General features: G+C 37.9%; 1 protein-coding gene across 3 annotated transcripts in view; it reads left to right on the top strand.

Annotated features, from left to right (window-relative positions):
- The window catches only part of FAM126B (family with sequence similarity 126 member B), a 94,114-nt gene extending 85,622 nt beyond the window's left edge, over window positions 1–8,492 (top strand). For all 3 annotated transcript variants that reach the window (XM_003253929.2, XM_030803578.1, XM_030803579.1), the window contains one exon: window positions 5,663–8,492. In XM_003253929.2, the coding sequence (XP_003253977.2) occupies window positions 5,663–6,264 (602 nt within the window). In that variant the 3' untranslated portion in view covers window positions 6,265–8,492. The remainder of the gene's footprint in view (window positions 1–5,662) is intronic.
- The last annotated feature ends 14,131 nt before the right edge of the window (window positions 8,493–22,623 follow it).

Raw genomic sequence — 22,623 nt, 5'->3', positions numbered from 1 at the left:
TTGCAAAGCACCCTCCCTCCTCATATGCATAGCACCAGGTCAGGTGCAATCTTTAGTTACCATTTGTGCTGGCCTGGAGTCTGCATCCCTGTGTAATCAAGGAACAGCTTGGCATGGCTACTAACAAGGCAGGGTCCTGTCTCCAAAAGGTCTGCAAATGCTTGGAATTCTTTTATTACTGAGCATGTTTATTCTAACATTAGGAAAGAAAAATGCACCCAGTGGACATGAGCCTTATTCATCAATATGAATGATTTTAGTTATACAATAATTTATTCTTTAAAATTTTGTGAAGAGAGTATTAAAACATTAGCATATTATCTTTAAGATATTGAAGTGGAGCCAGCTGATTTATCTGTAATTCTATGGTGTTCAATGGAGAATTTCTCAGCTCTTTGACAAAGTATGCTGATATTCATTGGCTTTATCATCTGTAGATTAAGTTGCTTAGGCCTAACCAGTAAACTACTGATACGTTCTATACATGTGCTATCCTGATGCACAGTACATTTTACAATTTATTGTAAATAATGGTTGTATTCAATTCAATGGAATTAAAATATATTATTCTATTTAGAGGTCAGATATCCTAGTAGAGCCTTATTTCTACAATGTAGGTATCGAAACATGGAGGGGTTTTTTAATACCCTTCCCCCGAACCCCCATCTGTAAAAGAATGCTTCTCTTTGTTGGAAAAGTATTTACTTGCTGTTTTGCATGTAATGCCATAGAAATTAGCTTTGTAAAAGAGGGAACTGTGGCCAGTTTTTAAAAAATTATTTAATGTATTGCTACTGTGGAACCTTTATACTTATTTATGAAATCAAGCAAGTAGCTTTAAAAGAGGTTATATATTTTTACTTAAAGACCAAACATACATAAAGCAGTTAATTTCCACCATAGGGAACTCTCTTGCTCTTTGGTGCATTAGAAATTTGAGCATGCTCAGTAAGAATCTAAATCTACCCTCTGTTCCCTTGCCCATTTACCCAGATTGACCTTAATTCATTTAACAGTGTTGCATGTGCATGACCTAGGGACCCAAAAAAGTTGGTGCTGTTTGAGAGATCCTTTAAATGGCTCTGAAAGATGCAGCCTTCCCTTTTTTCCCTGTATCTTACTACATTATCCCTAGGAGTAAGTTTTATCTTGTATAAACACATAACAATAAGATGAATAGATGTGGAACCCAGAGTTGGCCTAAACTGAACATTCCTGAATGACTGAGCCACTTATCTACTACTGTTGCTAGAATATTGGAAGTATTTACGCTAAATATAGTACTATGTTAATCAACAGTTGCTGAAATTCCAGAAAGTGTGGGATTAGGTTGAAGCATTCCTTCCAATACATTGAGTCATACACTTTGAAACAAATGAACCAAAATAGTAGTTCCTTTTTAATATCCTATAAAATATTAAAATATCCTATTTTAATATCTATCACTGGTAAAATTTCAATTTGGGGGAGGGAGGGAGAGAGTGTAGCCACAAGGAAAGAGGAATGTTTCCTTATTTTACCTTTTAATCCAGATTATTTGTAGTTTTATTTATTTATTTTTTTGAGGCAGGATCTCTCTCATGTCACCCAGGCAAGAGTGCAGTGGCACAATCAAGGCTCACTGTAGCCTCAACTTCCTGGTCTCAAGTGATCCTTGCACCTCAGCCTCTGGAATAGCTAGGACTACAGGCACGCCACCACAGCCGGCTAGTTTTTTTGTATTTTTAGTAGAGATGGGGTTTTGCCATGTTGTCTAGGTTGGTCTCAAACTCCTGGGCTCAAGCAATCTGCCCACCTCAGCCTCCCAGGGTGCTGGGATCACAGGCATGAGCCACCACCCCTGGCCTATTTGTAGTTTTAAATCAATATTAACAGAAGCCAAATGTATAAGTAAAGTCAGCCATGAATAGAAAAGTTCATTAAAAATCCATTTCATAGCTTCTTGGGGTTCAGTGTAAATACAAAAAGGAGTAAAAAAAATAAGAAAAAAATTCCATTTCAGATGTCTCCTCTTTGGACCATGAATGTTATTGTTATCACCTTTGGAGAAAATTACAAAGGAAAAATGTTTTGAGACACAATTGCCTTTTTCTTTCTTGAGGGTTTTTTCTTGACCCCTAGATGGTCTCACTCTGTTGTCCAGGCTGGAGTGTAGTGGCACAGTCATAGCTCACTGTAACCTCAGACTCCTGGGCTCCAGCAAACCTCTGGCCTCAGCCTTCTCAGTAGCTAGGACAACAGGCATGTCATCTTGCCCAGTTAATTTTTAAATTGTTTGTAGAGATGGGGTCTTGATATGTTGCTCAGGCTAGTCTTTTTTTTTTTTTTTTTTTTTTTTTTGAGATGGAGTTTCGCTCTGTTGCCCAGGCTGGAGTGCAGTGGCACGATCTTGGCTCACTGCAACTTCCGCCTCCTGGGTTCAAGCGATTCTCCTGCCTCAGCCTCCTAGTAGCTGGGACTAGAGGCGCCCGCCACCGCGCCCAGCTAATTTTTGTATTTTTAGTAGAGACGGGGTTTCACCATGTTAGCCAGGATGGTCTCGATCTCTTGACCTTGTGATCCGCCCGACTCAGCCTCCCAAAGTACTGGGATTACAAGTGTGAGCCACTGCGCCCGGCCTCAGGCTAGTCTTGAACTCCCAGGCTCAAGCAATCCTCCTGTCTTGGCCTCCCCAGGTGTGACCCACTGCACCCAGCCTCCTTAAGATTCATAGCTCACTGCCACCTCGAATTCCTGGACTTAAGTGATCCTTCCACCATTGCCTCCTGAGTAGCTGGGACTATAGGTGGGTGCCATCACATCTGGCTAATTTTTTAACTTTTTATGGAGATAAGATCTTGCCATTTGCCCAGGCTGGTCTCAAACTCCTCAACTCAAGGGATCTGCCTGTCTTGGCTTCCCACAATGTTGGGATTACAGGCATAAGCTACCATACCCCACCAAGCTTTTTAAACAGAAAAAAGGATATTACTAAAACCTATGAAAAGTTTTGGTACTTCTGAACTCTGCTCAAGCTTTTGGATTAACATAGATTTTTGACTAGTTTTCTGCTATGATGGTTTTAAATAATTTTACAATTAAAATTGGGTTTATTACATGTTGAAATTGAAGGGACAATATAAGCCCATCACCTACTTTTCTACTGATTGTCAAGTACCTTCTCTTTGTGACTTTTAAAGCTGGAGTTAAGATTATTACTAAACTGGCCAGGCACGATGGCTCATGCCTATAATCTCAGCACTTTGGCAGGCCCAGGCAGGTGGATTGCTTAAGCCCAGGAGTTTGAGACCAGCCTGGGCAACATGGCAAAACCCCATCTCTACAAAATGTACAAAAATTAGCCAAGCATGGTGGCACATGCCTGTAGTCCCAGCTACTTGAGAGGCTGAGGTGGGAGGATCACTTGAGCCTGGGAGGTTGAGGCTACAGTGGGCTGTGATTGTGCCACTGCACTCCAGCCTATACAACAGAGTGAGACCTTGTCTCAAAAAATATATAATAAAAACAAATGTTTTTAAAAATTATTACTAAACTGAAGATAATACCTGTGATTAAAGTATAATCAGTATTCCATTATATATACTAAGCATTTCTTAGTATATAAAATATCAATAGATTCTCTTGCATGGTGGCTTTTATGTTACCATCTTTTTTATGGCCATATTGCTTGGGCATCAGATCTGCATGTAGCAAGATTCAGAAGCTAGCACTAAGTCTCTCAGTCTCCTTTCCTAATAAATATACCTAATGATACATTTCTGTTCACTCCCAGTTTTATATCACTAATATCAATTCTGACCCAATAACTATCCTTTCTTGGGCATTTTGGAGTTCTTTATACTAATTATAAGTAAATTACTAAAATGTATCATATGAATATAATTTAAAGTTTTTATTTTGAGGTACATTATAAAAGTACATTATATACAGTTCTTTTGAAGAGGTTGAGAGAAGTGGTGTCAGCTGCTACTGTTCTTAGTAAATGCATTTTCATATGGCTTTGCATGATGATTAAAGATTATTAAACTGCTGGATATAATAAGGTGCCTTTTGCTTTAAGGATAGCTTATTTCATTCTTTAGAAGGAAGAAAATAATCCATTTGAATAAATATAGCTAAGTAAATAGTTTATTTTTCCAGGTGCTATGTTAAATAAAAGATTGTGTTTAAATATTTTGTATATATTTTGCTTAGGTAACATTATATCTCTAATATTTGTTTAGATTCTTTCCTAACATTTTTACCTTACCTGTAATGTTGATATCTGTTTTGTAGATTCAGATTAAACTTTACGGAAGTCTGGAAAATGTATTTAATAGGTAGCAAACCAATATGAGTTATTAAAAGAAGCAAATGTATTACTTTCTAAGAGAATGTTGATCATACTCTCAGTAAGAGAATTGGCTTTCTGTAAACTGCAAGCTCAGTATATTATATATTCTTCTCTTCTTCCTACAAAAACCCAAGATAAGAATTCTGTTGTTGGCCGGGCGCGGTGGCTCATGCCTGTAATCCAGCACTTTGGGAGGCTGAGGTGGGCAGATCACTTGAGGTCAGGAGTTGGAGACCAGCCTGGCCAACATGGTGAAACCCTGTCTCTACTAAAAATACAAAAATTAGCTGGGCATGGTGACACACGCCTGTAATCCCAGCTACTCGGGAGGCTGAGGCAGGAGAATTACTTGAACGTGGGAGGCAGAGGTTGCAGTGAGCTGAAGATCGTGCCACTGCACTCCAGTCTGGGTGACAGAGCGAGACTCTGTCTCAAAAAAAAAAAAAAAATTATTTTGTTAACTGCAGTTTCTGCATGAAATGAAATGTGATGGGACACTATAGTATTTTGTGATTATGACAATACATCTCAATACTAAGAATCTAAAATATAGAAATAATTACATAAAATATTATCAAAACATACCATATAGAAAATATAAATCCTTAAATACCCCTGCTGGTTCCCTACCACTGCTCTCTGATATTTTCTTCACATTAATTGATCAAAATATGGAAACCAGTGAGTAGAAAAGGCCATAAGACAAAATGACTGTGAAGTTACAGAAGCAATATAGTTTTGAGTTATTTAAAAAATTTGCTAGTTCCATGTTAAAGGTTCTAAAGCCATATAGAAGCAGTTAACCAATCACTGAGTAAATATAAAATTTTATTATAGTTAAAAAGAGTTTGGCCTGTAAGCATAAATGGGTTTTTGGTATAATTCTGGATAACCGGAATTAGAAGAGAGGGTCTCTTTTGCACATCTTATGGTGGGTTAAAGACGGTATGAGGGGAAATTTTTTTTTTTTCCAGTAGGTAGATATGGTCATTTCAGAAGAAGAATGATAGTGTATTATAAAAATTTATGTTAACAAACTGTTGTATTTTACCTAGTTGTTTTACATGCCTAAATATTGACAGTATACTAGATATGTTTGTGGATAGTTTTACAAAAACTGGACTAAATAAAGCTAAATTAACATGTATTAGTATAGTAGAATTTGTGTAGATTTAAGATTTCCCCTAAATTATTTAGGGGAAGTGTTGATAGTAGGGCAATTGACAACCTATAGCAAACATTACCCAAGAGATAAGGTCAGTGTTGTTATTCACAGCTGCTTCTTATTTAATTTAGCTATCGCTGAGTCTGTCTGATTTGTTTTCTTAGGTGCTGAGGGTGTAAATGGAGGAGAGGAGTCTGTAAACCTGAATGATGCAGATGAAGGATTTTCATCAGGGGCTTCCCTCAGCAGTCAGCCAATTGGGACCAAACCATCCTCCTCTTCTCAGAGGGGAAGCTTAAGGAAAGTAGCAACTGGGCGTTCAGCCAAGGATAAAGAAACAGCCTCTGCCATCAAATCCAGTGAGAGCCCTCGAGATTCAGTAGTTCGCAAGCAGTATGTACAGCAACCAACTGATCTTAGTGTAGATTCAGTTGAGCTGACACCAATGAAGAAACACCTGAGCCTGCCTGCTGGCCAGGTGGTGCCAAAAACCAATAGCTTAAGTCTAATCCGGACAGCCAGTGCTTCCTCAAGTAAATCATTTGACTATGTAAATGGCAGTCAAGCAAGTACCAGCATTGGGGTTGGCACTGAGGGAGGTACTAATTTAGCAGCTAACAATGCTAATCGATACTCAACTGTCAGTCTGCAGGAAGACCGGCTAGGTCAAGCTGGCGAAGGTAAAGAGCTCCTCAGCCCAGGAGCCCCCTTGACCAAGCAGTCTCGATCCCCAAGTTTCAATATGCAGCTAATATCCCAGGTGTAGTTTTGACATCCTCCCTCATCTTTCTGCTTACCTTTTAAACTGAACATTTCATTGTGCAAGAAGACACTTCATCCCACATTGTGAAAATATTGGTCACTGTTATCAGATTTCATTTAGTTTAGGTATCTTCATACTGTATTTTGTATCAAAACAGCAATAAGGTTTTCTTTATCCCTCTTTCCTACATCTTCTCTTCACCTATTTCTTGTAAATGTGTTTGTGAAGCAGTATAAAATGTTTGCCTTTTCCATGCCTTCCTTTCTCCTTGGGTGATGTGCAATCCATCGTAGGCTGATCGGTCCCATTTCAACACTGTGAGACTGAGGATACGTTAGAGGAAATGGTGTATATGATCCCTATGAAACGATTCTTTGGCTTTTGTTTAAAAACAAAACGGGTTTGTTCTCATAATCTATAGCACTATGAAGATTACTGGATCATATTTTTTTCTCTTAACCAGGAGTGCCTCAGAGATTCTGCTATGACTTTGGACTTCTCTGAGTCTGTGCAATCATTTTCTGGAGAAGCATGGGGAAAGGTGGTAGACTGCTGCACTTTTTCATTAAAATGAGGGTAGCTTTTTCTCCACCCCCCCATCTCCTTTATCCCGAAGACATAAATGTTCAATTACGGAGGCATTTAAATCAAGTTGTGACCACCTCCATTGGAGGGCAGGACTCTTAAGTTGATTGTGTAATTGATAATGCACTTTCTCAATGGCTCTATAGTCATTATTAACATGTCTTCCCTCTTCCCCACAAGGACATATAAGGTCATTTCTGTCCTTCAAGTTTGGCCAACTAACAAATCAGAATCTGAGGGGCATGTTCTATTTCCCAGGAATGATTGATACTTTGGTGCTGGGGTTTTGTGGGGGCGGGGGGGTAGTTTTTGTTTAGCTTGTGTGGAGACTGTGTGTGTGAGAGGAGATTTTGATTTTTTTTTTTTCTTTTCCTTTGTGAGCTGATGGCTGAAGTGTAACAGTACATCTTCAGGTAAAGAGAGGGATTTCTCAATCTACTTTCTGTTATGTCAGACTATAAGAGAAACCCTTTCAGCTGCTTTCTAGATGTACCTAAATTCAGTCAGATATTTTGGATTAAGAAACCTAAAGTCCTGATACATTACATACTCCAAGGAAATATATCAGGGACAGACAATTGGCTGAAAACACTGATACTTCAATGTGACACATTTTTATAGAACATTTCTACCAGGGGGTACTGACCTTGATTTCTCCTACAAGGACCACACTGCCTTTGTGTTTAATGTAATGCAATTTGTGTACCTTCTAATCATATATCTGCAGTTCCTCATTTTTATAAAACTTTGAAATCATGCCAGTAAGCTAGATGTTGAATGTATGTAAGTAGCATTTGGTAACTGCTAAGAGGTTACAAAAACATTATTGGCAAAAAAAATTTTCTTAGTTCTCATCTGGTTTGATAGATTTTATCATAACCTCTTCTGGGTCTCAGGCTCTGATGTTTGAAAAAGAAGGGAATATATTGGGTTTTAAAAAAATGTATTGTGACTTAAACTGTTATAAGTTATCCTTCCACAGAATACATCAGAGCTATTAGTGCTTTATACATTTAGATGTTTTTACTTGATTATTATTTAAGAAAAATATACTGAATTTATAGAAAGCAAGTATTCTCCTAATTAGCAAAGGTTAAAATTTTATCTCTACCATGAAAATTACAATAGATTTTGATAAATAACCAGAAAAAACGCCTTTTTTTTTTCACACCTAGCAATCCTCCCGTTTTTTATTGTAAGAACTTTCTTTTTTCTTTAAGAGACTTTCTGTTAGACTCTTTATATATGAGATGCTTGTTTAAATTTGGTGGTCTGTAACATTTTCCAGCTCATGTGAAAATGGAAAACTAGAACCTGAACTAGTATCTACAACATTGCCAAAGTCCGGGGTAAAGCTAAAAGTTGATAAATAGACAATTTATTGATTTGTGTGTGTCTGTGTGTGTGTGTATATATATATATATGGTGTGTATATATATATATATATGGTGTGTATATGTATATATCACAAAGTTGTATTTTAAATATTTTAAATATCTTTTAATTTAACTAAGGAATGTCAAATAAATGAAAGGAGTTTAAAAATAGCCAAAATAAATGAGCTGTAAAGGCCCATAACATACTAAAACAGGCAGTTTCAGGTATGTAAGGAAAGGAGTATTATACTTACCTAGAAAGTGAGATCTTGGCGATGGCTGGAGGTCAGTCACTTTATGGCATAAATTGTTTGGGAGGTAAAAAGACTGTTTTCAATTCAAATTATACATTTATTGGCATCTAAATCTAGCATGATTTTAGTTAAAGCACAAAAGAAATACCACACAATACCAAATTACAGCAAAAGTTAGAATACAACAAAATTTTCTTTGGCTAGAAATCTTATGTTATACCTGAAAAATTGGTTTAAAAAAATGTTCATCTTGGCTGGGCGCGGTGGCTCACGCCTGTAATCCCAGCACTCTGGGAGGCTGAGGTGGGTGAATCATGAGGTCAGGAGTTCGAGACCAGCCTGGCCAACATGGTGAAACCCCGTCTCTACTAAAAATACAAAAAATTAGCTGGGCGTGGTGGCAGGCGCCTATAATCCCAGCTACTCGGGAGGCTGAGGCAGGAGAATCACTTGAACCCGGGAGGTAGAGGTTGCAGTGAGCCAAGAACGTGCCACTGTACTCCAGCCCAGGCAACAGTGCAAGACTCCGTCTCTGGGGGAAAAAAAAAAAAAAAAAAAGTTCATCTTAGAGGATTTTATTTATCTGTATGTATATACATATATGCTTGTATGTATACATACCCACATTAACATTTTATGACCCTGTAACATTTGTTTTCTGTTCTTTTAGGTGATATGAGTTGACCTCAGTGAAGAAACATTTCATTTAGCCTAAGCCTTGCATTCAGGCAGGGTCTTACAACAGATTTCTTGTGCAAGAATTATTATTAGTTAAAATGGAAGGTGTTAGTTTAACAAACTGAGAGTCAGATTTTCTAAGTTTTTAAATATGCATTTTAACATGTATTATTTTTGGCATTTAATTTAAAATAGTTTTGTTTCATATATACAACAGCTGTTACAGATATATGCCAGCAATATTCATACTTTTTTTAACAAGCTTTTGTTATATATTTCCTCATTTCCATAAAAGTCTAATCATTATGAAAAAGATATTTAAGGAGAAAATACTTGTTTTCTGTAATAGAACAATTAGGTTGGTGCCATGTATGCCAAGTTGGATAAAAGAATACAAAGAAATAGCTGAAGGTTTTGGGAGCTCGCTCTGACATTAATTACTAGAAAGCAAACTAAAATGCAAAGTGAATAGTTAACTCAGAAGATTTGATTTTTTGAAACGGTCTCACTCTGTCCTCTAGGCTAGAGTGCAGTGGCACTATCACGGCTCACTGCAGCCTCAACCTCCCTGGGCTCAGGTGATCCTCCCACCTCAGCCTCTGGAGTAGCTAGAACTCCAGGCATGCACCACCACACCTGGCTAATTTTTGTATTTTTAGTAGAGACGAGGTTTTGCCATGTTGCCCAGGCTGGTCTTGAACTCCTGGGCTTAAGAGATCCACCCACCTGGCCTCCCAGAAGTGCTAGGATTACAGACATAACTACCACACCTGGCCTGAAGATTTTTAAATGTGAAAATATTTTAAGAAGCTAAGGGGAAAATCGTTATTTTAAAATCCTGATCCCCTTACCTTTACCCCTTACCATTCCCCTTACCTTTCCAATTCACTTTTCTTTGTCTATTTATTATAGAATCAGAATTGTGCTAAGAAGAAACCCTAGAGATAATCTAGCTAGTCTCCCACTTCCTCACCCCAACCTTCATCCTCAAGAAACAGAGGCTCAGAGGTTGTGGTGTGATCAAGATCATATAACTAAAGCAGAGCCAGAATCAAACCCAGTTCCCATGGGTTTGGGGAGGCAGTGGGTTGTTAACTCCATTTTTTGCAGTTTCTTTATAGTTCTGGTCTAGTAGTTGGTGAATACAATACATTAAGAAAAGTGTTAAATACAGAAAAAATGTAGAGTAATCTAGATGGGGAAATGTTGGAAATGTTAAGTATATCTACAGATGTAAGGATCAATACATTATTCTAATTTATGCCTTACTATTTTCTGCCACATAACAGTTGTATGCTGCCATTTTATAGTTGAATACATTTGTTGGGATTTATTTAAATGTAAAATAAACCCAATGAAATGGCTTTGATCAGTGTTTTCTAGTTATTTTAAAGTAATTTTTGAGTCAGCCAGCTTTCAGTCACCAGTGTGGCAAGCTAATTATATTGCACAATAGAGTATTGCAAAGTAAAGATTAAATAAATTTGATTCCATTACTTTTTAATGTAGAAAGAGACTGAATCTTATGCTTAGAGCAAATGCAAGCAATATTTCCTTATATGATTCAAAAAGGTTTTATAGTGTGAAGCTTATGATTCCATAATGGAACACTGACCATGATGTCATTTAAAGTGTGTATATACCACATAAAATGTCTTAAATGCGGTAGTCTCAGCTATATAAGCTCAGTATTTCCAGTCTGTATTCTCAGATTCCACCTAGTAGCTTTAAATTAATTAAAATTGTTTATTAGACACTGGAATACTGAGAATAACTTCTTTCAGATTGTTTTGTTTGCACTACTTTTGTGAATATTTTAATGAAGTGGAGTCCATTTTTGAGTACTTCAGTTGTTGACAATCAGTTGTCTTGTTTAAATCTCTGCATGTTCATATGTAAATAAAAAATGTAGTACCTGTCTTTAGGGGTAGTCCCCTATTTATTACAAACACTGGCAAGGAATATCTCTGCATTTCTGACCTTGGATTACAAAGTATGTTTTGGGTTTTTGTTTTTTAATCAGTATTTCAGTTACATCTTCGTTTTCAGCTTTAAAAAGTTTAACAGGTCATGCCAATGATCAGAAAATCTGTAAGAATTTTAGAGCAATTTTTCTACGTACGGCTATGTTAAACAGTCTGAACATAAGACTTTTTATCTTTCAAGTTGAAGATTATTGTCATCGTTTTACCACCAAGTTGGTTGAGACACTTACTTGCAATACTTTAATTTTTTTAAAGTGTTTTTAGAAACAAGTTGTTTGAAAACCAATTAGAAATTAGAATATTTGCCAGATTATAAGAAGATGGAATGCAGTGTAAAACTGTTAACAATGCCAGTAAAATTATGAGTCATCAGATTGGTACAGTTTTCCATGCCAAGGTGGTCATATTGATAATGTAAGACAAATTTTAGTATTACTTGCATTATGTGTTCCTAATAGGTATATCATACTGGTACTGAGGATATATAGAAAATACTATTCATAGAGGAGTCATCACCACCCAACCTCCTTGCCCATGTAGGCATAGTTCTTGTGAACCTGACCACACAAGTACAACATTTTGGTAACTTCAGTCTTTTCAGTATTTTTGTAATCTTAGCCATAGTCCTATGAGAAATATATGTAAGAGCAAACAATTCAGGATAGAAATTAGCAGAAAGCTGGGAATGATGTGAAATAACTGGCAGCATAGTACAGAAATGTAGGGTATATGTTTTGCTTCTGGATTTTTAGAAATTGTGCTAATCATATTTACAAATTAAGGCATATTTAGATGTCTGCTATTATGTTTAATATTGATTTTATAAAAAAATAGAATTAGGTGTAGCTTAAAGTATAAATGAGTCTCTTTAAAAATGTGTATCTGGAAGTAGGTCTAATAAAGAAATCCTTTTATTTTCAAAGCAATGAATTTAATTGGACAACTCATCCCCAATTACAGAACTGATATCAATATGGTTTGCTGTATTTGAGTATAAACAGCTCAGTGTTAATTATATCAAAGGAAGTTCTTTACATCTTCATTGATTACAAAATTTACCAAAGAAAATGTATCTACCAAATATAATTTTTAAAGTACTTGTTAAGGAATGAAGCCTCTTTAACATATAAAGTATCTTAAAAATATTCTCTGACCTGGAAAATAGGTTTACAGTAGCTACAAGATTCCATTTTAGGTTTTCTTATGTCAATAAATGCCAATATTTTACACTTCCAGCAAAAGTACCTGTTAAAGACTAAATCTAAATATTATTCCTCATAGCAGTTTCTGGTCTCCTTAAATTAAGGATGCTACTCATCAGGATTGAATAAAAAGGGGGAAATTCCTAAAATTGGTATATTGTATAATATTGTGGGTTAAGTAAAATTTAGGGGGGCATTAAGGAAATGTACCTATTTTAAAGGGCAGTGGCAATTATTATAAGTATAATATTGGTTAAACTGGTAAAGTTTGTTAAATAATTTATGTCCATGATCATTCTGAGTGTTTTTTTCTTTGCAGAAATACAGGATTGGGTTAAGAAAAGCTAAAATACTCATTTTTTAAAATGTGTAGCCCAATAAGAACTAAGTAATTTATTTCAAAAGTTAAATAATTTTTTTTGGAAATCATGAAATGTATTTGCATATCAATGTTCCAAACAGGTTTTATGTATTGTTTTTTATAGCAGGGAGTAGTTGAAAAGTAATATTGATTAGCTGTCTTGGAAAGAGAGGATTGGCTTTCTAACAATCACTGATACAGGTTTGGGTTTGGGGGGGGTTGTTTGTTTGTTTTTAAGTTTTATCATCCATACTGAATTGAGAGATATGCTCCATGTTTAAAAATATTTGTAATAAGTTCATCTACTTGACACTGAATCTTTTTTATTCTTACTCTAAAATTATTCTGGCTTTACATTCAGCTTAAGTGGTTAAGTGAAACAGTTTTTTTTTTTTTTAGGGTGCAAAAATTATTTTCCCACTGTTTTTCTCATGATAATTTGGGTCTTCTGAGCTATAATTTCTGAAGGATTTTTACTACTTTGGCATTATGTAATCTGATCTCTGTCACAATGATAGTAAATAAGAACTATCTCACTTTCATATGTTTGCTTCATAAAAGGATATGGAATGTACACATCAGCTCTTTTTTTTTTTTTTAAACCAGCATCAACCTATAACTTGGTATAAACTTCCCAAGTATTTAGAGAATAGTGCTGGTGAAAATTTAAATAGGATAGGCATATAGAAATTATGACTTGTATTAAGTGATGTCCTTTCAACCTAGGACTAGTGACAACCTTCATTTTTTCAGAGCTGAAGAAAAAACCGTGAATTTAAGATCATATTTATTGGTGCATGTAAGCCAATATCCTGTCTTAATGAACCGATTAATGCTGTTGATTGTTGAAATGTGAAATGTAGTCACTGTTGACCTTGTAAATATCTGCCAGAGATGAAAAAATATTTTAAGTTATTGTAAATAAAGATGTATAAAATTCAGTATCAGTCTGCAATGCAGAAACATATCTTAGATGTTAAAATACTGTGTTTGAGAGATGTGTAATTTACCCTTAGATGTATCTAGTTACATTAAGAGTGTAAATTTTTTTGTACAGTATAAAAATACAGCTCTATTTGGCTTTTAACTGGATTTCCCTGAGTTGATTTTATCTTACCTAAATTTTATATCTTAAAAGGGTCTTTTCATATTTTTTCAAAATGTACCATTTTAATTTTATATCTGAACCTTTATATCATATCCTATTACATTAAGGCAGTATATAAAATTATATTTAACACCACAAAATAAGAAACAAGACAAAGGCAGGTGTGAAATTAATACATAAAACATGTGCTATATATTTCTGTAGTTAATTGTAGGGGTACAGATTTAGCACTGAACGTTAAAGCAGCCAAATGTAAAGACAGAAGTAAGATTAATTACATAATTTTTAGATATCCTTAAGATTCAACAAGTTTCTCAGGTGAAGCACAACTATTTCTAATGTTAAAATATTTTCTTTCCTGGTTCCTTGTGAAGAGGAACCAACATTATTATAATACAATTTACAATACAATTTATGAAGGTGCCTGTTTCTTCACACCCTTACCTGCAGTTAGTTCTCTCATCATTAAACTTTTTGGCCTTTCCCACGTTGTCTTTCCTAAAGATACTTTAGCCTTCGCTTGGAACATGGGTTTAATCAAGAGTTAAGCCCTGGGCACTTTTTCCTTTCCCTTTCTTTACATGCATTTTCTGGAAAAATCTCTCTTGTGCCTTTTTTCTTTATGACTGTTATTCCTTGCTGAGTCAAAGCTTTATTCTCCATTTTATTTCAGATTCAAGCAAACGAAGTACATTATCTTTTTGATATTTATTATCCCTTAATCCAAAGATTGGCAGATCCAGAACCAAGACTGTGTTTTTCTCTTTGACTCTGGATCTGCATTAGTAAGGAAGGATGAGATTCACAAGCTAACAGTTCCAATTTTTTCCCTTTATTAGAAATGTAATAGTTGTTCATTTACAAAATACAGAAAAAGGGCCGGGTGTGGCGGCTCACGCCTATAATCCCAGCACTTTGGGAGGCCGAGGTGGGTGGATCACCTGAGGTCAGGAGTTTGAAATCAGCCTGGCCAACATGGTGAAACCCCGTCTCTACTAGAAGTACAAAAATTAGCCAGGCATGGTGACAGGCACCTGTAATCACAGCTACTAGGAAGGCTGAGGCAGGAGAATCGCTTGAACCTGGGAGGTGGAGGTTGCAGTGAGCCGAGATTGCGCCATTGCACTCCAGCTTGGGGGACAAGAGCAAAACTCCATCTCAAAACAAACAAACAAACAAACAAAAACAAAAGAATACAGAAAAAGTACAACGGGAAAAGTAATATTTTCCTTTAAGGTACTATAATATAATTGTGATATTAATAGAATAGTGGAGGCACTTTATATACACACACACATACATACATACATACACACACATACACACTATGCCCACACATACAACTCTTGTCCAGGTAAGTCACAGTATTTTATGGTACAAAGATTCTTCCCATGTGAATTAAACAATAACATTATTGGGTGCTTAGGATGTGCCAGGCACTATTCTAAAAACTTTAAAGAAAATGCAGTAATTCATTTAATACTCAATAAAACAGCATTAGATAAGTACTATTCTTCTTTTTTGAGAAAAGTAAAGTACAGCTGTCCAATGTCACAGAGCTAGTAGTGGAAGAGCTAACACTGAACATAGACAATCAGGCGAATGCACTTGTGAACTTAAACATCGTAATATACTGCTTAATTGCATTGATTGTTCTCAACTATTAGTACACTTGCCAAACACCTACCCCAGAAAGCCTGTCCCCCTGTGAGGGACAGGAAGAAAGGGAGGGGTTGGATCTCAACAGAGCTAGATTGCTAATAGGCAAACTAAATCCATGAAAGAATCAAGCCCTAATATCCTAAGTATCCACAGTTATAAGTTAACTTCTCTCCTATGTATATACAATGGTCCTTGTGTACCATCCTGAGGGAAAATGAGAAAATAGTCTTTTTGTGGTTCACGTAAGGAAGCTCAGTTGAGAAAAGCTATTTTACAGCATAATAAAGCAGAAGAGACTGCCAAAATATAAAACTTAAAATTATATGACAGTTCTTTCTATGACCCTTCCCATCCACGCAGAAAAGCTGCTGGGTAGCATGGGAGGAAAGCAGAACTTTGTTGGGCTGATGACTATGTTATGATTTAACATTAAATTTTTAAGTACATGAGGGCAGAAGTATAGTCTTTTGTGTTTAGGATATGTAAAGGTGTTTATCTGGCCCTGGGTGATAATCCAAATGGGATAGATATAATCTGTGATAATAGGCCGGGCACAGTGGCTCATGCCTGTAATCCCAGCACTTTGGGAGGCCAAAGAGTGGATCATCTGAAGTCAGGAGTTCGAGACCGGCCTGGCCAACATGGTGAAACCCTGTCTCTACTAAAATTAGCTGGGTGTGGTAGCGCATCCTTGTGATCCTAGCTATCCTAAGGCACAAGAATCCCTCGAACCTGGGAGGCGGAGGTTGCAGTGAGCCAATATCGCACCATTGCACTCCAGCCTGAGCGACAGAGTGAGACCCTCTCTAAAAAAAAAAAAAAAAGAACTGAAACAATGCTAATAGTCTGCTAATAGTCTCAAAACAAAACACTCATATTCAGTAGGCTTTTTATTTTATTCTCTCCAATATTCAGTAGGGAATTCCCCAAACAGGCTTTCTTCACTTCCTCCAAGTAAAATTACAGAATGTTAAGAAATCTATATATATTTCCTTTGTTCATAAATGTTACACTGACTTTATACACACTGTAAAACTCAGAATTTTTTTTGTTTGTTGTTTTTTTTTGAGATGGAGTCACACAGGCTGGAGTGCAGTAGCGTGATCTTGGCTTACTGCAAGCTCCGCCTCCCAGGTTCACGCCATTCTCCTGCCTCAGCCTCCCGAGTAGCTGGGACTACAGGCGCCCACCACCATGCCCGGCTAATTTTTTTTTTCTATTTTTTAGTTGAGATGGGGTTTCACCGTGTTAGCCAGGATGGTCTCGATCTCCTGACTTCGTGATCCACCCACCTCGGCCTCCCAAAGTGCTGGGATTACAGGCATGAGCCACCGCGCCTGGCCAACTCAGAATTGTTTTCAAAAACTAATTCCCATTATTATAATTACTCTGTGTACTTTTTTTTTTTGAGATGGAATTTCGCTCTTATTGTCCAGGCTGGAGTGCAATGGTGTGGTCTTGGCTTACTGCAACCTCCGCCTCCTGGGTTCAAGCAATTCTCCTGCCTCAGCCTCCCAAGTAGCTGGGATTATAGGCGCCCACCACCATGCCCAGCTAATTTTTATATTTTTAGTAGAGACAGGGTTTCACCATGTTGACTAGGCTGGTCTCAAACTCCTGACCTCAGGTGATCCACCCACCTTTGCCTCCCAAAATGCTGGGATTACAGGCTTGAGCCACCACACCCAGCCCTCTGTGTACATTTTTAAGGATTACTGTGTCAAATCTTTCACTACTTATTTGATGATGGCATCTCATGTGTCCTCACTGACTGCTTTACCATCCCTGGTACAAAAAAAAAATATCTTGGAGGTTTTGGCTGCCATATTCTCTTTTATTACTAGATACTCAGATATAATCACTTTTCCTGAGCATGACTGAAATCAATTTGACATATAAAAAAATTTCAGGGTAGAAGTTATTTGCTGAGGCATCTGCCACTGACATTCTAGATCTATTGAACCTTTATCAACTGTATGTTTAACATACATGATCTAGGCCACTGCATATCTCACAAAAAAATTTATTGCCAATTTTTAATTCTCTCTAGCTCACTGGTTCTCAGCCCTAGCTTCACATTAAAATCATCTGGCCAACTGGGCGCAGTGTCTCACGCCTGTAATTCCTGCACTTTGGGAGGCCAAGGTGGGTGGATCACCTGAGGTCAGGAGTTTGAGACCAGCCTGGTCAACATGGTGAAACCCTGTCTCTATTAAAAATACAAAAGAATTAGCCGGGTGTGGCGGTGGGCGCCTGTAGTCTCAACTACTCTGGAGGCTGAGGCAAGAGAATCACTTGAACCCAGGAGACGGAGGCTGCAGTGAGCCGAGATCGTGCCACTGCACTCCAGCCTGGGCAGCAGAGTGAAACTCTTGTCTCAAAAAAAAAAATCATCTGGGTAATTTTTAAAAACAATTCTGATGACCAGGCCCCATGCAGACTCTCTGGGAGTAGGATCTGGCGTCACATAGTTCTCAAAGATCCCCAGCTAATTCTCATGTGCAAACAGGATTGAAAATTCTCTTTAATGCTATACCAATCTTTGGCATAGGTAAGCTTTCTCTCTTCTGTCCAGAACCTGACTCAGTAATAAATTTTTCCTAGTGAAACACCTAGTATAGTAACTGACAATATAAGAAGTATCATTAACCCATTCCATAAATACACCCCCACCCCAAAGAATAGACCCATCCATATCAATGCTTTAGTCTGCCTTCTCTATTCCCTAACTCAGGCCACTGAACACTGTAGGTGTTAATACATCTTCATTGGACCCTTGCACTTCTTGGCCTGTCCCCTTTCTCATTCCCTTTAGTTTCTATTCCGCAGCTTCAGCACCTAAAGTATCACTTTCTCAGCAGCCTCAACTCTTTTTCTATGAAATGGAGGCCATCATGCTAGCATAAATATGCTTAATTTCCTGTTTCCCGCTACCACTTCAAAGTTCTGAACTACATCTGTAACTATCCTTATCCCCTTGCTGCCTGTCTCAAATGAGAGGCATCTCACATCATTTCTTATTTTTCTCACACTCCCTGCACAGTTCTCATTTTCGCCACTTGGCTTAAATCTATAAACGGACGACCCTAGATCTGTATCTCTAGGCCTAGACCTCTTGAATGTTAGACTTTTAAATCCAACTGGCTGCTAGATAGCTGGATATCTCTCGGGCACTTGAAAGTTAAGATGCTTTAAACTAAACTCATCTACCTTTTTCCCCTATCAGTAATCTCTCTCTCACATTACACCAATAAACTAATCCAGGCAACCAAGCCAGAAACTGGAGAATTATATCTCCTCTCTCCCTCACCTCTATTATCCAGTCTCCAAATTCTGCTGACTGCCCCCCAACTTTTTTTTTTTAATTAATCCTTCCCAGCTTTACTACTACAGCACAAACTCATATCCTCTTCATATCGACTGCTTCAATAGCCTCCTAACTAGACTCTGCCCTTAAATTTATCCTCCTTAGTGATGGATATTAAATGCTTATCAGTACCCTGGTTAAAATTATCCAGTGGTTCCAATATAGGGGATAAATTCCATGTTATTTAGCCTGCATACAAGGCCCTGTGGCCTACTTCTACCCCATCTCCTATCATTCTACTTCTACCCCACCTCCTATCATTCTTAAGTAACAACAAAGTGCTTTGTACTACCACACTCATTTGCACAATCACACCCTTTGTCGTTTGTACTACCACACCGTTTGTACTTTCTTACTGAAATCCCTTCTCCAGTACTTTTGCTTAAGTCCACTTGTCTTTTGAAATTGGATTGGGCGTTCCTCTGCTATCCCCCAACCCAACCCCTAGATTAAGCTAAATGGCAGTTGTCCTTGTAGTTGTCAGTACACCTTTTTTAATTTTTTTTTTTTTTGTTACAGATGGGGTCTCCCTGTGTGCTCAGAGTGACCTTGAACTCCTGGGCTCCAGTGATGCTCTCGCCTCAGCCTCCCAAGGTGTTGGGATTACAGGTGTCAGCCACTGGGCCCAGCCTACACCCTTTTGTGTTGAAATTATCTGATTCTTTCTACCGAATTAAATTTTAAATTCCTTAAGGGTAAGGGCCATACCTGGGCATTATGCCCCTGGTAGAGGTAGGGGCTCAAAAATTTTATTAAATAAACTGTTCAAAGACCCAGGGAGAAAATGGATTTTTTCAAGGAGCAATAGCATCAATATGAAGCTTTTCACGATACTGGCAAAGACAAGAGTTAACTGAGTTTCCCAGACTTAGGAACCAATATAAATGTATCTTAACCTGTTCATAAGACCTACTTGGTTCTGGTTGCTTAATCTAGATCTCTCACTGATATCTATACAGCTATTTAGATTATATTTCAATTTGGAAGATATGAACTGAGATCATATTCTTGAATTTGATCAAGTAAAATATGGTTTGGGTAAAAAACCTTGTTTGAATATAAAAATGAACTTGAAAAAAAGATTTCATTTTTTTTTTTTTTTTTTTTTTTTTTTTGTGAGACGGAGTCTTGCTCTGTGCCCCAGGCTGGAGTGCAGTGGCGCGATCTCGGCTCACTGCAAGCTCCGCCTCCCGGGTTCACGCCATTCTCCTGCCTCAGCCTCCCGAGTAGCTGGGACTACAGGCGCCCGCCAACACACCTGGCTAATTTTTTGTATTTTTAGTAGAGACGGGGTTTCACTGTGTTAGCCAGGATGGTCTCGATCTCCTGACCTCATGATCCGCCCGCCTCGGCCTCCCAAAGTGCTGGGATTACAGGCTTGAGCCACCGCGCCCGGCCAAGATTTCATTTTTTAACTCAGTCATCTCCTTGAAGAATAAATTTATAAAGATTCTGATTTTCTTCAGTGTGCTGACAGATGAGATCACAAGTGAAGAAAAATATAAGCTGCTATCATCTTGATTCTGCGGTCTATTTAAAAATTAAAACTTTTAAGAATTTTCTCCTTAAAGAATCTAAATTTGATGACTCACATTCCTTTTTACATTTCTTAATAGATATAAAAACGTCAAGAGTTTATTACAATTTTGAGTCAGTTTTTCTCTGGGTTCTACATAGTATGTTTGCTCCTGCTTTATTTTTTTCTTTTTCAGAGCTGAGGGTTTATTCCAAAGTTTGGTAATGCTAAAATTGATCAGAAGCTCAGCGTGCAGGGACAGGGCTTATCAGCTAGTAGGTGTCAGCGTAGGTCTATATTGATAAACTGGCTTTTTCAATCGGGGCCTCCTTTCTTTTCTGATTAGCTTGCCTGAAAAAGTCTTTAAATTTAATGCCCAGGGGATATATGACTCATTGCCAGCGTTCTGGGAGCCAAGTAAGACAAGGTCCTAAGCTTGTCCTCCCCATTTCAGTATGACCTCATTTCTACTCTCAGTTGTGCCTAGCAGTGGAGTCTAGATCCTCTCGGTTCACCTTATAATCTCCTAGTCCTCCACAAAGTATGACAGGTGATCTAGCATCTAATTGTTTCAAGACTCCCAACCAATCTTCCAGTCTCATCTTCATACTCCATTTTTTTTTCCCAACCAATCCTCCAGTCTCAGCTTCATGCTCGTTTTTTCTTTTTCTTTCTTTTTTTGAGACAGAGTTTCGCTCTAGTTGCCCAGGCTGGAGTGCAATGGCACGATCTCGGCTCACCGCGGACACCGCCTCCTGGGTTTAAGCAATTCTCCTGCCTCAGCCTCCCAAGTAGCTCAGGTTACAGGCATGCACCACCAAGCCCGGCTAATTTTGCATTTTTAGTAGAAACAGAGTTTCACCATGTTGGTCAGGTTGGTCTTGCACCCCTGACCTCAAGTGATCCACCTGCCTTGGCCTCCCAAAGTGCTGGGATTACAGGCATGAGCCACTGCGCCAGACCCATGCTGCTTTTAACGTATTCCTGAGACTACCACCTGGAGTTCTGTGAAAGGAATAGGCTTCTTACTGGCTTCCCCCTCCTCAGGCCTGGATTCCAGCTAATCAACTTATGTTAACCTGTTTTTCTATTCTGTTAATTTTATGTTTATACTTCAATAAAAAATTGATTGTTACTTTAGTGGTATTTAAAAAGTCTTCAATTCACCTTGTTTCATAGATTAGAGATTTTTAAAAGCCAGTCCCTAAATTTCAAACTATTACCCAATTAGCTGCTTGTGCCTCTACCCTTTACAATATTGAGCTTCTATTTCCCCCTTTGGAACAGTCTACTGCCCTATGCAAAATTTCCATGAATACATGGGGAGTTGCCATTTTATGGTCCCCTCTGACTTCAGCTTCCTGTTGCTCCTAAATCCTGTGTCTCCATTCTGAAGGTATGGCTCTTTGTTTTTATCTTAGTATCGATCTAAATGCAAAACTCAGCTCCTTCCCTCTATTTTTCACACATATACCATAAAAACTACATCCAAACCCCCCACTCACACCAAGGCCTCTGTGGTCTGTAGAAGCCCTTTTTCAAGATGTGAGAAGGAGAGGAATGAAGGGGAGTTTACTGACATCACAGAAATATTAAAAAAACAGCCAGGTGCAGTGGCTCACGCCTGTAATCGCAACACTTTTGGAGGCTGAGACAGGTGGATCACTTGAGCTCTGGAGTTGGAGACCAGCCAGGGCAGTATGGTGAAACCCCCTCTCTACAAAAAATACAAAAATTAGCCGGGCATGGTGGTGTGCACCTGCAGTCACAGCTACTCAGGAAGCTGAGGTGGGAGGTTTGGTTGAGAGCAGATAGTCGAGGCTGCAGTGAACAGTGATGTTGCCACTGCCCTCCAGCCTGAGTGGCAGAGGGAGACCGCATCTCAAAAAAAAAAACACATATATATAAAAAACATATATAAGTTGAACATATCTATTCAACATTCCTAGATCTTCATCGTTTTTTTCAAATTTTTTTCTTTTATAAGAAATGGGGTCTCGATGTGTTGCCCAGGCTGGAGTGCAGTGGCTATTCACAGGTGAGATCACTGCTCACTGCATCCTGGAACTCTGGGATGCAAACAATCTTCCTTTCCTCAGCCTCACAAGTAGCTGGGATTACAGGTGTGTGTGCTGGGCTAGATAGTCATCTTCACATTTTTAAACACTCTTCAAACACATCATTGTTAACTGTTGAGCTATGTTCTCTTTATCTTCCGTCTCTAGTCACTCCCCAAATTCTTTTTATTTACAATGCACAAAAAATTGC

The sequence above is a fragment of the Nomascus leucogenys genome, chromosome 22a, assembly GCF_006542625.1.
Source record: "Nomascus leucogenys isolate Asia chromosome 22a, Asia_NLE_v1, whole genome shotgun sequence".
NCBI classification, from domain to species: Eukaryota; Metazoa; Chordata; class Mammalia; order Primates; family Hylobatidae; genus Nomascus; species Nomascus leucogenys.
This window is presented reverse-complemented; position numbering and strand designations above follow the sequence as displayed.